The sequence below is a fragment of the Panthera tigris genome, chromosome D3 (assembly GCF_018350195.1).
Source record: "Panthera tigris isolate Pti1 chromosome D3, P.tigris_Pti1_mat1.1, whole genome shotgun sequence".
In the NCBI taxonomy this organism is placed as follows: domain Eukaryota; kingdom Metazoa; phylum Chordata; class Mammalia; order Carnivora; family Felidae; genus Panthera; species Panthera tigris.
In genome coordinates this window covers 73,487,009-73,503,864 of record NC_056671.1, presented here as the reverse complement: position 1 = coordinate 73,503,864, position 16,856 = coordinate 73,487,009, and the positions used below count along the sequence as shown (strand labels likewise).

The window sequence follows — 16,856 nt, the reverse complement described above, 5'->3', positions numbered from 1 at the left end:
ATAAGGTTACATTCTCAGATACTGGGGGTCAAGACTTCAACATAGGAATGGGGAGGGAGCAAAATTCAGCTCCACAACAGGGCCTTTGATGTGTTTATTGTATAATGGATAAGCCATTCTTATGTCATTAAATAGAGAAGTAGGTTTAGTTACATTATCCTGGGCGCCCATGGATGTGTTGGTTGATCACACAGATTACAATTAATGCTTATGAATTGCTTTATACACTGTAAACTACTCATTATATGTTAGCTTAATCAGGTGATGAATTATTGATGTGTTATTGAGAAAGAACCAATACCGTGGATTTGCCAGTCTTAAAATCCCAGAAGCAGATTTTCCTTTATAGCCCGCTCAGTCTGCAGACTGTTTGAAATATTACCTGGTTCTTCTTCTCTACTACTCAGATTGCTTACCAGCAGTCATTGTGGATAATGGATACATATTTTATTTACTCATTGGACAAACACATACAAATCATTTATTATGTGCTAGGTGCTGTTTTAAGTGCTTGGAAAATGTTAATTCACAACCTCATATTGTTTATTATTTCTATCATTATTCATTATTAATTTTATCTGAATTTTACTAAGGAACCCGAGGCACAAAGAAGTTAAGAAACTTGCCCAAGGTCACACAGCTGCTGAGTGCCGAGTTGTAGAATGTTCTTTCTTCACAGAAAGCCTCGTAGAACAATTCAGTGTGTGACAGAACAAAGCAGAACTGCTTTGGTTCACGTGGAGGTGGCAAAGCCCTGTCTACTTAGCACCACTCCTTCCTCCTGGGAGCCCTGCTCAAAAAGCCCTGATCTAGAAACTAACACCTTTTGGCACGATGCCAATTGGAAGCTCTCTTCAGTCACTCTAGCATAAAACAAATAAAATTCTTTTCTCGCTTTAATTAACTGATTGTGTTTTGTTTTGAAAATTTTATCTGCCTAATCTACTCCTGGCAGAAATCAAATGCTAAGATGGATTTTCCCCAGGATGGTAATGCCATATGGCAATTTGGACTTTGCTGGATTAAGCTCCCCTTGGACTTCTTTATACAAATCAAGGGCGCAAAAATTTCCTGAATCAAAGAGAGAACATTTGAATAGAGTTGGATATAAACTTTGCAACCAGATAAGCATGAACTGCCCCTCTGTTATAGGCTGCACATCTTCTGTGGTTATTAATAATATAAAATAATAGGAGTGACCATATTAACCATTACTGTCCATTAGTGCCTTGTGCAACCAACAAACTGAAAAAAAAAAAAAAAACCCTCAGGGACACCTGGATGGCTCAGTCATTAAGCCACTGACTTCAGTTCAGGTCATGATCTTGTGGTTCAGGAGCTCCAGACCCGCGTCAGGCTCTGTACTGACAGCTCAGAGCCTGGAGCCTGCTTCAGGTTCTGTGGCTCCCTCTCTCTCTGCCCCTCCCCTGCTCACACTCTGTCTCTCTCTCTCTCTCTCTCTCTCTCAAAAATAAATAAAACATTTTAAAAAAATGCTCAGAGGGGTGCCTGGGTGGCTCACTTGGTTAAGCAACTGACTCTTGATCTCTGCTCAGGTGATGATCTCATAGTTTGTGAGTTCGAGCCCCGTGTCAGGCTCTGTGCTGCCTGGAATTCTCTCTCCCTCTCTTTCTGCCCCTACTCCACTCGTGCTCTCACTCTCTCAAAATAAATAAATAAACTTTTAAAAAATTACAAAGGTAGGTGTTTTACCTCTATTTTACAGATACAGGTAAGTCGAGGCTAAAATTTTATGTAACTTGTTTAAGATAGCCCAACCAGTGAGTGGAGGAGATACGATAATTTGAGAAATATCAATGATTAAGGAGCATAATTCCTTGATATTAAGAATAAAAGGCATGAGGGGCGCCTGGGTGGCTCAGTCGGTTGAGCGTCCGACTTCAGCTCAGGTCACAATCTCGCGGTCCGTGAGTTCGAGCCCCGCGTTGGGCTCTGGGCTGATGGCTCAGAGCCTGGAGCCTGCTTCCGATTCTGTGTCTCCCTCTCTCTCTGCCCCTCCCCTGTTCATGCTCTGTCTCTCTCTGTCTCAAAAATAAATAAAATGTTAAAAAATTAAAAAAAAAAAAAGAATAAAAGGCATGAAAGAGAGTGTATTTAGGATATATAACATGAGGCCCAATGTGATTTTCAAATTATGAAAGACTGTGAGAATCCATCAGAACCCTTTCTGAAGAGTGGTTAATTCCTGTTCTGAAATGCCCCTTATCATTTGTTAATGTACACAGTGTGTAATGCACTAAAAAGAAAAAAAAGAATGCAAATCAATCAACTGGGACCATAGATCAAGGGGGACTGAACTGGAGAACAAAACAGAACTCAGGCCCAACTGATTATTCTGCTTGCCTATATTTTCCCACAGGTTGTGCTACACCCTAACCCAGGGGGCAGCAAACTTTTGCTGTAAAGGACCAGATCGTAAATATTTGAGATGTTGCTTGCCACATATTTTCCCTGTCAGAACCACTCGACTCCACTGTGAAAGCAAAAGCACAGACACTATGTAAATGAATGGCTGTGTTTATCGTAAACCTTCATTGTGGACACGAAATCCGCACTTGATATAGTTTTCATGCGTCACAAAATGTTGTTCTTGTTTTGATTTTTGGTGTGTGTGTGTGTGTGTGTGTGTGTGTGTGTGTGTGTTGGACCATTAAAAGCTGTAAGAACCATTGTTAGTTCCTAGGCTTTGCAAGTAGGTGGGAAGCCAGACTGGGCTCACATGGTTTGCTGACCGTGCCTTTCTAGTTTATAGACACACTATTTATTGTCTCTGTAGATGTTGCTTTTATTTCAAGTTTCATTTAAATGCTGTTTGGGGACCAAGAACTTCATCCCAGAAGAGATGTCAGAGGACTAAGTACCAGAGGCACCTCCACTCACAGACTGCAAACAAGACTTGCTGAATTGCAGCTGCCAAATCAACTTCAGGCAAAACAAATAGAAGCCATTGTGGCTAAGAGGATTTATGATAAAATGGAAAATTCTTGGCATACTCTGTCAATTTCATTGAAGATTAAAGGATAAACACAGGACTTTGAGTTATCCCAGAAGCTATCTGGTTTTAAAATGATGCTAGCAAAAAATATGAAAATTCTTTGTGTGCTTTAACAGCACAGGTCATTGATAAATTTTAAATATTTTTGGTGTTTTTCCTTTTGGGATGAGCACTGGGTGTTGTATGGAAACCAATTTGACAGTAAATTTCATATATTAAAAAATAAAAAAAATAAAAAATTTTGGTGTTTTTTTTTTTCTCACTAGGGAAGCCAGGCTTAATGTGATGGAAACACCCTTGAACTTGGTGTCCAGAAGACAAAGGCTTGAGTTACAGCTCTGTTAGTTTTACTGTGACCTTGGGTAAGTTACCACCTACGGGAGTCTTGGCTTCCTTATCAGCAAAGTGATATGAATAATCCTACCTCACAGGGCATTTCGTTTTACTTATTTTATTTTTTTTTGTTCTTTACTATTTATTATGAAAATTTCAAACAGAAATAGAGGAGTGTGCCCTTGCCTGCTTCAACAACTCCCTGCATTTTGCCAAACTTCTTTCATCTTTACCCCACCAGATTTTTTTCTCTACTAGAGCATTTTACAGCAATTGCAAATGTAATATTATTTTACCTGCAAATATTTCAGTCTCTATGACTAACAGAAAAGATCTTTCAAAAGACCTATCATAATTCTAATATCATACCTAGCAAAACTAGTGATTCTTTAACATCATCTATTATCCAGTCAGTGTTAAAATCCTCCCAGTCATCTCAAAAATGACTTTATGTAACTGGTTTATTTGAATCAAGAGCCAAAGAAGATCCAGATATTGCATTTGGTCACATGTTTCTTAAGAGCCTTAATTTATAGCAATTTTCCTTCTCTTCTCCCCCATCTTCCTTTATGTAATTTGTGGAAGGAACTAGTTATTTTCCTGTAAAATTTCACATAATTGGGATTTGGCCGATCGCAACCTTCACCTTTGTAGAGTCATTGAACATTTCCCTCTTATTCAGATACTCACTGTCCTTAGATATAGAGGCTTGATCAGATTCAAGTTCACTTTTTTTTTTAAGCATACTTTGTGGGTGATGCTTTCTACTTATGATTGTACCACATCTAGAGGACAAAGTACCTGGTTGTCTCTTTCTACTTATGTTAAGATTGATTAGTGTGGTACCCCAGGTTAATGCATTCTTCATCAACCTCTCACCTAATGATTTTAGGACTGGTTGATATTTATTGTTTAGATCCATTACCTCCTAAGAGATTGCAAAATGTAGTCTTCTAATTCCATCAGTCCATTTGGATTTATTAGTAGAAATTCTTTTTTTTTTAGTTTTTATTTATTTATTTTGAGAGAGAGGGAGAGAGAGAGAATCCCAAGCAGGCCCCACACCAGTAGCTCAGAGCCCAACACAGGGCTCGAACCCATGAACCGTGAGATCATGACCTGAGCCAAAACCAAGAGTCAGACGCTTAACCGACTGAGCCACACAGGGGCCCTTCAAAATTTTTTATATGTTTCAATCTTTCTTTTATTCATTCCTCTGTCAGCTTGATTTTTGTGTCTTATGTGAGTAGTATTTGATCACTTTCTGCCTTCTGGTATAGCAAGACATCTCGAAATCACTTTGTACGTTTCTTGTCCAAAGTTTAATCGTTCAAGAGGCTGTGGTTTCTTTTTGTAGAAAATGGTACTGGGAACACAGTCTGGGCACTGGGAGTATTAATTGCTTGTATTTCTAAATTTTGGAGTGTCCAAACCTGGAATATACATTTTTAAAGGAAGATAAATCATTATTTTATACACATAATTTCAGTTTGGATTATAAGGTTTTTACAGAACATTTTTTGTTATAATTGTAGGGTTTTTTTCTCTTATGCTCAAAATCTTAGTTCCTAATGATGTTAAGACAATGGCTTTGTGGCTTTATTCTACATTATGCATCTATGTGCATATACTCGTTTCAAAATTGCAACTCCGATATTTCCACTAACAATATTATTAGTGAGTGTAGTTTAAGATTGTTTTGCAATTTTCTTTTTTTTGAGATTGAGAAAGCAGGGGAGGGGCAGAGAGAGAGAGAGAGAGAGAGAGAGAGAGAGAGAGAGAATCCCAAGCAGGCTCCACACTGCCAGAACAGAGCCCAATGCAGGGCTTGAACTCATGAACCATGAGATCATGACCTGAGCTGAAACCAAGAGTCAGATGCTTAACTGACTGAGCCACCCAGGCACCCCAATTGTTTTGCAATTCTTTCTATTCTTAGGGCATAGCTCACCTGGGATAAATAGTCCCTGGGTTTGTTTTAAAGTCACTTCAAATAATTCATGTGGATATGTCACCAACCTGATATACAGATATATTCATTTGTTTTATTTCTTATCTTGAACGATTTCATCTTCTTTTTAATTTAGTTTTATTTTATAATTAGGTAGAATAATTACATTGTTCAATGTCAAAACTTAAATCACAGGTTTTCCCTTTCTATCCACCTCTCCCTTCTTTTAGAAATTTGATGCTATGTATCCTTTATATTTCCTTTTCTGAACCATGCTTTTTTATTGAATAATGCATCCTGGGGAAGACTCCATTGCAGTAGCTAGTTTATTCAACTGGTCCTCTTTTCGTGGGTATTTGGGCTTTTCCCAATAATTTTCTGTTATAAATAGTTCTCCCATAGATGACCTTTACAGCTATTGAGAGATAAATAAAGTATAATGTATATTGTATATAAGTGATATATACATGAATATATTTGTATCTAAGTGACATATGTATGTATGTATATACACATATATCACTTATATACATATGTGTATATAGATGTATATATCATTAATATAGATATATGTGTATATATGTAAATATCACTTACATATATTTATACAGGTACATATCACTTATATATGTGATATATACATATGATTTTGTTATAATATATGATTTTAGTTCTACAGTAATTTATTAAGCACTTAACAATGTGCTAGAATATAAAGATGAATAAGTTGTGGTCCCTACTCATGAGGTCGTACAGTCCAATGTGATGTAGAATTAAAAAAAAAAACACTTTACATTTTTCCTTCTCAGATAATTTGATTTTTACACTTCTAATCAGTGAATGCTTCAGCTGGTATTGTTTTTATATTAATTCCTAGATTTATGGATATATACAGATATCAATAATTTATAAGATTTTGTACTATATTTCATTACAGTGCTAATATAGACCTTCTTTTAGTTTATGAACCGTATTATATCATATCACCAAAGAAGTTAGTTTTGTCTAACTGATTTATGTTTTCCTAGAGCCAGAATTCACAATGACAACAGTAACCGTAACCACAGAGGTCCCCCCAAGGGGTAAAATAGAAGATAATTCTGCCTTGTATGAGTCCACATCAGCTCAGATTATTGAAGAGACTGAATATGTGAAAAAGGTATGCAGGTGCTGGAAATCATATCAGCATATGATTTTTTTAAATGAAACCTAATTTGGATTGGTGGGCTTTGTTTCTCCCTCCATAGAACAGGTGAGGACACATTGGGCAAAGGACAATCTTGATAGTTGAAATTTCAACACGTTTGGTAAACTTCTCTTGAGGATATGAACCTCTGCTCCCACATGTGGAGTAAAATTGAATAATGGGCCAAAAGGGTTCAGAATACCTGTCAGCACTTAATTTGCCCCACACTATTCACCTCTGCACTTCTTACTGTTTTATATCATTTCTCAGATGTTTCATGAGTGCTGATACTATGTTCCCAAGTAGATGTTTATGTGTCTTGCTGAGCCTCTGTCTCTCCTGACCTGGTTCCTTTTCACAGCTCAGGGTTGTTGTCCCCAATGACTACATGTTGGCATGTTACTTCATTAAAAATGTGAAATCTTATGAGAATCCAATGATAATGACTGACAAAACTATATATTTTTTATGAACTGTTTCTTAGAACAGATGGAAAAATTTGGAAATAGACAGTTTGTAACTTATTCAGATCAATTAATTCATCTTTGAGTGTCTTGCAATTCCATAGGTCAATAAGACATGGAACTTATATTTCATGCATAAATTTGTATGATCTTCTCTTAGTAATTATTCTGTAGTAATTACTAAATAGTAATTATTCTCCAGTAATTACTAGCTAGTAATTACTACAAAATAATTACTAAGCTGTAATTATTTTGTAGTGATTACTAAATAGTAATTGTTTTATAGTAATTACTAAATAGTAAATTAGTACTAAATTACTACATAGGAAAAATAGAACTAAATAGTATTAAATACTAATTACTATACAGTAATTATTTTATAGTATAATATTCAACTAGGCTATATTTTAGGTTTGACTGAGAAAGAATTATAAAGACCAAATGCTCATTTTCTGCAATCTAAACAATATTAGCCTAAATGCAAGTCAGGTTGGTGGTAGTTATTTTTGTCTTACTTTCTAGATAAATCAGGTATACTGTAGCTGGTATAAAGAAAGAAGTGTTTGGCATTAAATGCCTTTGAAAAAAAAAATAGAATATTTTTTTTTCTCCTAGATCCGAACTACTTTGGAAAAGATCCGAAATCAAATTTTTAAAGACGAAGTAGGACGTAACAGTACAAATCACAAACTAGAAACAAAGGTAATGAATTTACTCACATGTACCACTTTATTCCTTCAGTAAATAAACATAAAACAGTATAAACTTAATTTAAATAACTTTTTAAGATAATTATTAAATTATTCTTTGAAGCTTTGAATGTTGAGCGTTAAATATTTTGTCGGTATCTGAAGATGTTAATAGGCATTTGTATGAAATATTTAACCACAGATGTTATTAGTAGCCTCAGATTGCAATGACTGGACCTTTCTTGAATATTCTAAATGGGGCTTACTTGTCTAAAGTATATGAGGAGATGTCAGCCCAGTCAGGATATATGGCAGCAACATTTCCAAAAAAACTGATAGAGGTACAAGCTTTTAGGTTCACCTCAGTCACACCAGTGGACACAGAGTTGAAGCTATTAGGCCATTTGGTCGAGTGATTAGACAATTGATAAGCTTAAATGCACCCTTTCTCTTGTGGCTGGCTTTATATACCTAACATTAAGCAATCTATATTAGCCTTGTTTGGATTATGCCAGGTTAGAGCTCATATGAGCCAAGTGCACCTTGTCAATGTCAGTGTTGCTCACTATGTAGTATGGCCACAGAGAAAGCAGAACACAGGATATGAGGCATAAACATAGTTCCCTTCATCATTCTCCACCTCCCAAACTAACACAACCAGCCCCAAATGTTTTCTTAAAGTAAGTGCTCAGAACTGGAAAAAAAGGTTAATGTTTGTGAATGATGGGACAGATAAAAAATTCCATTTTGGTTATATTGAGTTGTTTATTAGACCTCTAAGTGGAGGTTTCTGTTGGGTGCTGAGTATCTGATTCTGGGTTTCAAGGTAGAGGTCTGGGCTAGAAGGTCTAGGCCATAGGGCAGAGACTTTGGGAATAAGGATGGCATTTAAAGTTTTGATGTTGGAGGAGATCACCAAGTATGTGAGTGTAGATAGGAATAACAGAAAATTTGACCACTGAGTTCCGAGATACCCAACACTTAAGAAGGAGAAGAAGGAGAAGCATCACATCAGGCTGGGAAAGAAGCTAATAAATTAGAAGAAAAAACAGGAAAGGGCGGAGGCACTGAAGACAAGTGAAAAAAAGGTTTCAGAAAGTGGGGAGCGGCCACTATGTCAAATGGTGCCTATGAGCTAAGTAAATTTAGGCCTGAACCTTGACCATTGGATATAACAATGGGGAGGTTGTTGGTGACCTTGATAGGAGTAGTTTCTTAGGAATGGACATGAATTGTGTTGCCAATGTGTCTGCCCTGGTCATCTCAAATCTCAGATGGTCAGCAGACAAGTACCAGCATCTAAGTAGCTGCTGCCCCACCGCCCCCTACCCCCTGCCCCTTGCAATATCTGAACAGTGTCCCTGTAGGAATCTAGCCATAATGATCTAGGGCTGTGTTGCTCTTAAGGTGAGGGCTGTAGTCCCAGCAGCAGCAGCAGTATCAGGAAGCTCCTTAGAATTTTTTTTAAATGTTTATTTAGTTTTGAGAGAGAGAAAAAGGGGGGAAGAGGCAGAAAGAGAGGGAGACACAGAATCTGAAGCAGGCTCCAGACTCTGAGCTATCAGCACAGAGCCTGACATGGGGCTCGAACTCACGAACCGTGAGATCATGACCTGAGCTTGGAACCTTAAGGGATTGAACCACTCAGGTGCCCCTGGTGAGCTCCTTAGAAAGGCAGCATCTGGAGCTCCACCCCAGATCTCTTGAATTCGAATCTGCATTTTAACCAGATCTCTCACCAGGTGATTCATATGCACATTAAAGTTTGAGATGCACTGATCCATGACCTTTGTAGGTATCTACTGCTGCCCACAATCTACCTTCTACTAGAGTCTTCCCAGCAAGTATTCTTTAACAAAGTAAAAACCAAAATAACTCCTACTCTATATAGAGAGAGTAAGAGTATAGAGTAGGGTCTGGAATAGAAAAAAAACCATGACAGAATTATGGTGACTATATTTCTGTTTTGTATCTTTGCGTGTGTGTTTTAAAACACTATATTCTTTTTGTTGTTGTTGTTGATTTATTTATTTAGAGAGAGACAGAGATAGCATGAGTGGTGGGGTCGGGGGGAACAGAAAGAGAGGGAGACTGAGAATCCCAAGCAGGCTCCTCACTGTCAGCAGAGAGCCTGACGTGGGGCTTGAACTCATGAAACCATGGGATCATGACCCATGAGTCTGACCCATGGGATCACAACCCAAGAGTCACCCGACTGAGTCACTCAACCGACTGAGCCACCCAGGTACCCCCCCCCTTCTTTTTTGTTTTTTTATTTCTGTTAATGTAGCCCATATTTTGTATTGGAAAGAATATTGGCTTTGTTAAACAAGCTTGGATTCTCATTCTGGTTCTGGTATTTATTTTAGGTATAACCTTGGACTTCTTAGTGAAACTCTCATCTGGACATAGTGGACGTAGTGCCTTCTAGCGTTTTAAGCATTCAGACAAAGGGGTATTTACAAAACATCTAAAAGATTACCTGGCACATGATAGATGCTTACTAAAAATAGAAGTTATTATTTTTTAATTATATAATTGTAGGCTATGGAGAATTGTATAATTCCTTGGTGCATCTTGAAATAATTTGGAAGAGCAGAAAGCATAGGATAGATACGCAAGAAGCTGTATCATGGGCTCTCCCACTTACTTACTATGTAAACTTGGGCTCAGTACCTCATTTTTCATATCTGCAACATTGATGTAATTGAGTTAGATGGTTTCATATTCCCTTTCCACTTCCACATGTCTTGATTCCAGATGAGATTTATTTTATGTTCTAAGTGTATTTTCAGTAGGCTAGAGTTTACTTGGAGTCACACAGGCAGTAACATTCAGTCCCGACATCTCTGGAAATGTACTATGTGGTGATTGCAGTAGGCATCATTGAACATTGAATATTATGTATTGTAACTCTTAAGTCTGATTGTGTTAGTTTGTAATACAATATAAGCAAAATGCATTTATGTCTACGACTTAGATTAAAAAAGAGAAAAAGACAACTGGCCTTGTAGATACCATTTAGCTCTTAAAAAATGACTTAATGGTATATTTAAAACAGTAGGAATGGGGTGCCTGGGTGGCTCAGTCAGTTGTCTGGCTCTTGATCTCACGGTTTGTGAGTTCAAGCCCCACATCGGGCTCTGCACTGACAGTGCAGGCTTGGGATTCTGCCCCTCCTTGCCTCTATCTGTCTGTCTGTCCGTCTCTCTCAAAATAAATAAATAAACTTTCAAAAAAGAATTTAAAACTGTAGGAAATATAAAAGGTACAAAAGATGTACGTCTACCTCCTTTTAATCTAAGAATCTAATCAAATTTGAGCAAATATAGAGGCCAGCCACTTCAATTAGAATTCTTCATTGGTATTCGAAAGTCAAAGGATTTATTTTGTGCCAACCTGGATCTTTTTTTGGCATATGGAATAGTGAGCGACAATTGTTGCTGTCAAAGTTTGTAGAGGAAAGAAATAGTAAGGTTTCTGATTTTCATGTTTATTCATTTCAGCACTGCCCAAACATTCACAGCGGCTCTGGTTCTGAAATGGATCCCTCGTATTGCAGTTTGCATCTGCTCGTGGAAAGGATGAAAGGAAAAGACCTGAAGCTCTTAGAAATGAACAAAGAGAATGAAGTCTTGAAAATCAAGGTATGGTTGCTGGGAGAAATTTCTAAATTTTTGTAGTGTTAGGCCTTTGAGACAGTAGGTTTCATGGATGTGTGAGAGCGGACAGACATCCTTATGTATCCGTAGACCCAGAAGTATGCTCAGCTAATGTAGAGAAACACTTTTCCATTTCATAAATCCCACGGGTTTATTTTGGAGACTGTTTTTACTATTGAAAATCAGATCTCACAAAAATCCAACGGGTATAAATTCCAGCCGTGCAAGATGAGTCTGTTCTAGAGACCTGCTGTACAATACTGTACTTGTAGTTAATATGGTGTCGTTACCCTTAAATAGGTCTCATGTGAAGTGTTCGTACTAAATAAATTTTTAAAGGCTTTCATGTTTAATAAATATTAATTAGAGCACTCAGAGTCAAAGGTCTCTCTATTTTACTTGATTAATCCATTGTTGAATGCTTTATTTATTTATTTATTTGCTTGTTTGTTTGTTTTGGTTTATTATGTATGCAGTCCTTGCAATGACGGTAAATCTTTGTGGCCATCCCTGTTTATTTCTTTAAGTTAAATCCTTGAGAGATGCATGACACTTCAGCTTTATTGCCCTTCATACTTCCTTCTTGTCCCACCGCTATTTTAGGAAAATGCATATTTTAGTACTGTTGTGGGCATCGATGATAAAACACCTGTAAATAAGTGTATAAGCTGATAAGGCACCGTGGAACTCTTGGAAGGGTGCAGTCTCTAAATGCTGGACATGGGCTGTGGAGCTTTGCTTTGGCCTGGCCAGTGCAAATCCTTCTGCATGACAGTTTCCCTAAATAGGCTGCTTCTCATTTTACATTTTCCTCTTACCAGATAATAGTGTCTTTACTCCTATCCATTGTCTAGGAGGGTGCAAATGGTACAGTTACAACCTTTTTTTTAAAGTTTATTTATTTATTTATTTATTTAGAGAGAGAGAGAGCATGTGTGAGCATGGGAGGGGCAGAGAGAGAGGAGAGAGAGAATCCAAGCAGGCTTCATGCTCAGTGTGGAGCCCAACTCAGGGCTCCATCTCATGACTCCGAGATCATGACCTGAACCGAAACCAAAAGTCGGATGCTTAACCGACTGAGTCACCCAGGCGCCCCCAGCCTTTCTGCTTTTAATTGCCTGCCAAACTGTTCTGCCTTTAACCCTTTTTATTGTAAATGTCAAAACATAACACAGTGACCTCTTTTCCTAGCTGGAAGCTTCCAGAGAAGCAGGAGCGGCGGCTCTGAGAAACGTGGCACAGAGGTTATTTGAAATCTACCAAACACAGTCGGAAGAAGTTAGAAAGAAACATGAGGATGATAAACACTTCCTCAAGGTACTGAGTTAGCAGCTGGTTCACTGGAGAATTAACACCCCTGTGTGTGTGTGTGTGTGTGTGTGTGTGTGCGTGTGTGTGGTGTCGGTTCATGCCTCTCTTTTTGGGGGGTTAGACATGAAGTAAGCAATGGCCTCGTGACTTTGGCAAGCCTTGGGCAGGATGCCCATCTTCTGTGCTGGTCTCCCCACACCCTTGCTTAGCCTGGTACCTGCATGTTGTTGAGCTGTTATGTTGCCACCCTTGCCCAGAGCCTTCTGGAGCACAGGTGGGAGGAGGCTGTGCCACCCTGCCTGGAAATCAGGGCTGTGCCAGGTAACACTGGCCAGGGACTCCTCTCGTGGTTCTGCTTTTGACTAACTAGATGACCTAGAAAGAGTCATTCTGCCTCTCTGCAGTTGGGTTTCCTTGTCTCCACAATGAACGAGTTGGGCTAGATCAATGGTTTCAAAATGGTTTTGACCCTAGAATACATTCTTCAAATTAAAAAAAAATAAACAAAAAATTTATGTATGTGTACATTTATATTTTAAAATATGTATTTCATATTTTATTTTTTTTAAGAATTTTAATGTTTATTTTGACAGAGAGAGAGAGCACATGTGAGTGGGGAGGGACAGAGAGAGGATCTCAAGCAGGTTCCACATTGTCAGCATAGATCCCGATGTGGGGCTTGAACTAACAAAACATGAGATCATGACCTCAACTGAAGTTGGACACTTAACCAACTGAGCCACCCAGGCACCCCTACATATTTCATATTTTAATATAGAGCTTATATAAATTAAAATATTTTAAAAGCATACATATGTATATGTGTATATATGTGTGTATATATATCATAGACCCCCCCCCCACACACACACATGCATACTTTTATATTTGTTTGTTTTTAAATCTGAAGTATATATTCTAGGACCAATGAACCTTTATCTGAAGAATGTATTCTAGGACTGGAAAAGGAACAAACAGTGACTCTGTGTGTGTGTGGTGTGTGTGTGTGTGTGTGTGTGTGTGTGTGTGTGCATGTGTGGAAAAGGAACAAACAGTGACTCTGTGTGTGTGTGTGTGTGTGTGTGTGTGTGTGTGTGCATGTCTGTAGGAGTCAGCTGAGACACTGGCAAGTGAGCCAGATGAAGCCTTCACATCTATGATCTCTAACATAACCCCTGCTGTCAGCCTGGGGAATAACCCCCAACACAGTGGGGAATCACTGTTCTGCTTTTATGACACTTTCTGATTAAAAATAAAACATTTTTTACTTGAACATACATGATTTTTTTAAGTTTACTTATTTATTTTGAGAGAGAGCACGAGCAGGAGACAGGCAGAGAGGGGGGAGAGAGACAGAATTCCAAGCAGGCTCTGCATTGCCCGACACAGAGCCCGACACAGGGCTCGAATCCACGAACTATGAGATCATGACCTGAGCCAAAAAACCAGGAGTCGGACGCTCAACTGACTGAGCCACCCAGATGTCCCTGTAAGATTTATTTTTGTTGTAGATAAGTTTCATTGAGGAAAAGTCAAAAATTTCACTTTTCTTACATTAGTATCTCTCTTTTTTATACCAGTTCTGGTAGCATGCTTTATGGTAACAAATGTAAACATTCTAGTATATTATTAAGTCTACATTGGTTTAGTGTTGTTGTAGCCCATCAGGTTTATTTGGAAGGAAAACACTAAATTCAAAACACTAATTTGAATCACGTGTGCATTATTAAATTTTGGGGACTACTCAAAATTATACAGGGAGATAATATCTGTATAAATTTAATAAAAACAATCATTTGACAGTTGTTTTTCTGACCAAAGGTTAACAAACTTGAAAAGGAACAACAACTGAAACAACATGTTGAAAATCTGAATCAAGTTGCTGAAAAGCTTGAAGAAAAACATAATCAAATCACAGAGTTGGAGAACCTTGTACAGAGGATGGAAAAGGTAAGCCCATGGAGAATTAAAGGGATTCTTCCTGACAGGGCTGGGGAGAGAATGTAAGAAAATAACACTAAAATAAGTAAGACATTAGGTGAAAGTACGCTTTGCCACTACTGAGACTTTAGAAAGTACCCAATAACGTTGGTTTTTCCCCTTATACACTTAATATGATCTGTACTGTCATGGATTGACCTCTACAGATACTGCCCATATCACTGTTACTTTCTCTCTTGAGTGTATGTATGGCTTAGACAGGGGAAGCAGGCGAGGCTGGGAATGGAAGCAATGGAAATGATCGCAAAGTCCGCCTATTCCTAGTAATAATACAGAGGATCGCTATAGGCTAATTCTATGTATTAGACTCAGTGAAGTATCCATTTTTTGGCCATCTGAGTTCACTTTAGGATTGTAAAATTCTGTGGCTGTATTAGGACAGATAGAATTCACATTAAGAAAAGACATTCTGGGGCTCCTGACTGGCTCAGCCGGTTAAGCATCTGACTTCCACTGAGGTTGTGATCTCGAGGGTTCGGTTTGTGAGTTCTAGCTCCACATCTGGCTCTCTGCTGTTAAGGCAGAGCCCACTTCAGATCCTCTGTCTCCCTCTCTGCTGTCTCTCTCCCATGCTCTCTCTCTCTCAAAAGAAAAGAAAAGAAAAGAAAAGAAAAGAAAAGAAAAGACATTGTGTAGAAATTGGAACTTCCGTAAGAGACAACTTAGGGAAGAGTAGTGACAGAACAAAAATTATTAAAAATTTTATGCAGTATGCCTGTGAGTAGTAGCTGGCACTCTAAATATATACAAAAGGTGAGCACATAAACTTAAGTATGCATTCCTTAGAATTTAGAATACAAACCAAGGAATACTGGGTTTTTAGTAGCAAAACAAACCAATAGAAAATTGTGCTACCTGAAACTGAATTTGGGGTAGATAAGAATATAGGTTTTGGGGGCGCCTGGATGGCTCAGTTGGTAGGGCGTGCAACTCTTGATCTTGAGGTTGTAAGTTTGAGCCCCACACTGGGTGTAGAGATTACTTAAAAATAAAATCTCAAAAAAAAAAAAAAAAGAATATAGACTTTGACTTCTGGTAAATATTGCCCAATAAAGTTTTATATTTATTATAATGATTCCCTGGTTTGCCTCTTCTCTTCTCAGCCTTGTTCTGTTTTATGTCTGCTTGAGTTGATGTCACTTTTGAAATGTCACTTCAAAAGAATCACATTTCAATATTCAGGTGTCTGGCCAAAGGAAATTTGATTAATTTTTCTACGTATTTCCCAAGAATTTAATTTATAACACTGAGTTTGGTTGAACTTGTGAGTTCCTGTGAGGCAATCACAAAGAATTGAATAAATCCAAATTTAACTGAATCTGGTAATACTAATACGTAGCTCATCTGTGTTGTGGGGTGGGTTACGGAATGTTTTACCGTAGCCAGATACATTGGGCTAGAATGTCCTCAAGCAGCTGGTTTGCAGGCAGTGTGACAGTTTATAGTTATGATATTTTGAACAAACTAACATTTGGATGAATACTTTGTAGCGTTAGAATATTTATCCTGTAATAAATAGTTCAGCAAACTAATCACAAAGAATGTTTGCACTTAGGAAAGGAAGACAATTCTGGAATGCAAACAGAGCTGATTAACCAGCTTTCATTTAAATTTGGACTTGTGATCACCTCATACCCAGTAACACTGGGTCAGGTGTAGTGGCCAGCTGTCAGTCTCAGAAAATTAACAAAAGAACAGCAGAATATAATTCCAGAAAACCCCGTGAAATCTGTACTGGATGTGAGTTCATCTCAGAATTCTGGGTTATATTCACTTGACTGTTTATTCAGCAAACATATGAAGACTTAACATGTAACAGTCAGAGCTTGAGGCTGGATATCTATTTGTGAATGAACCAGACATAGTCTCTTTGTAGAGATTGCAGTGTAGTACATCTGTGTTGTGTGGGACTCAAGGAACTTCCCACATCTCTCTTCATTCATTCTCCTAGGGTTCCCCAGGGAGGCAGAAACCCCTATTGAAGGTAGGGGAATGTACTCCAGAATAAAGTTGATTAGGTTAGATACTGGCAGGCATTTTTGAGAAGTGATAGTCTAGCATTTATCTTGATATCGAACCATAATGGTGGTCTGTCTCTAGGTGCTCTGTGACAGAGTAAGTGGACAGGATGCCCATGGTTCATGGTCATGCAGTAGCCTTCTAGAATATTCTAGTTTAGTGATTTCCTAGAGTGGAGCCTATTGGAATCTCAGAGAGGTAGAGATAGTTGGGGATGGAGCAGA

At 38.1% G+C, this 16,856-nt stretch overlaps 1 protein-coding gene across 1 annotated transcript in view; it reads left to right on the top strand.

The window, feature by feature from the left end:
- CCDC68 (coiled-coil domain containing 68) overlaps nucleotides 1–16,856 on the top strand; it is a 49,787-nt gene that overhangs the window by 8,134 nt on the left and 24,797 nt on the right. Inside the window, exons 2-7 of the mRNA XM_042962100.1 lie at nucleotides 3,283–3,378; nucleotides 6,329–6,459; nucleotides 7,566–7,652; nucleotides 11,146–11,286; nucleotides 12,493–12,618; nucleotides 14,434–14,562. Coding sequence (XP_042818034.1) covers nucleotides 6,343–6,459; nucleotides 7,566–7,652; nucleotides 11,146–11,286; nucleotides 12,493–12,618; nucleotides 14,434–14,562 — 600 coding nt within the window. The 5' untranslated portion in view covers nucleotides 3,283–3,378; nucleotides 6,329–6,342. The remainder of the gene's footprint in view (nucleotides 1–3,282; nucleotides 3,379–6,328; nucleotides 6,460–7,565; nucleotides 7,653–11,145; nucleotides 11,287–12,492; nucleotides 12,619–14,433; nucleotides 14,563–16,856) is intronic.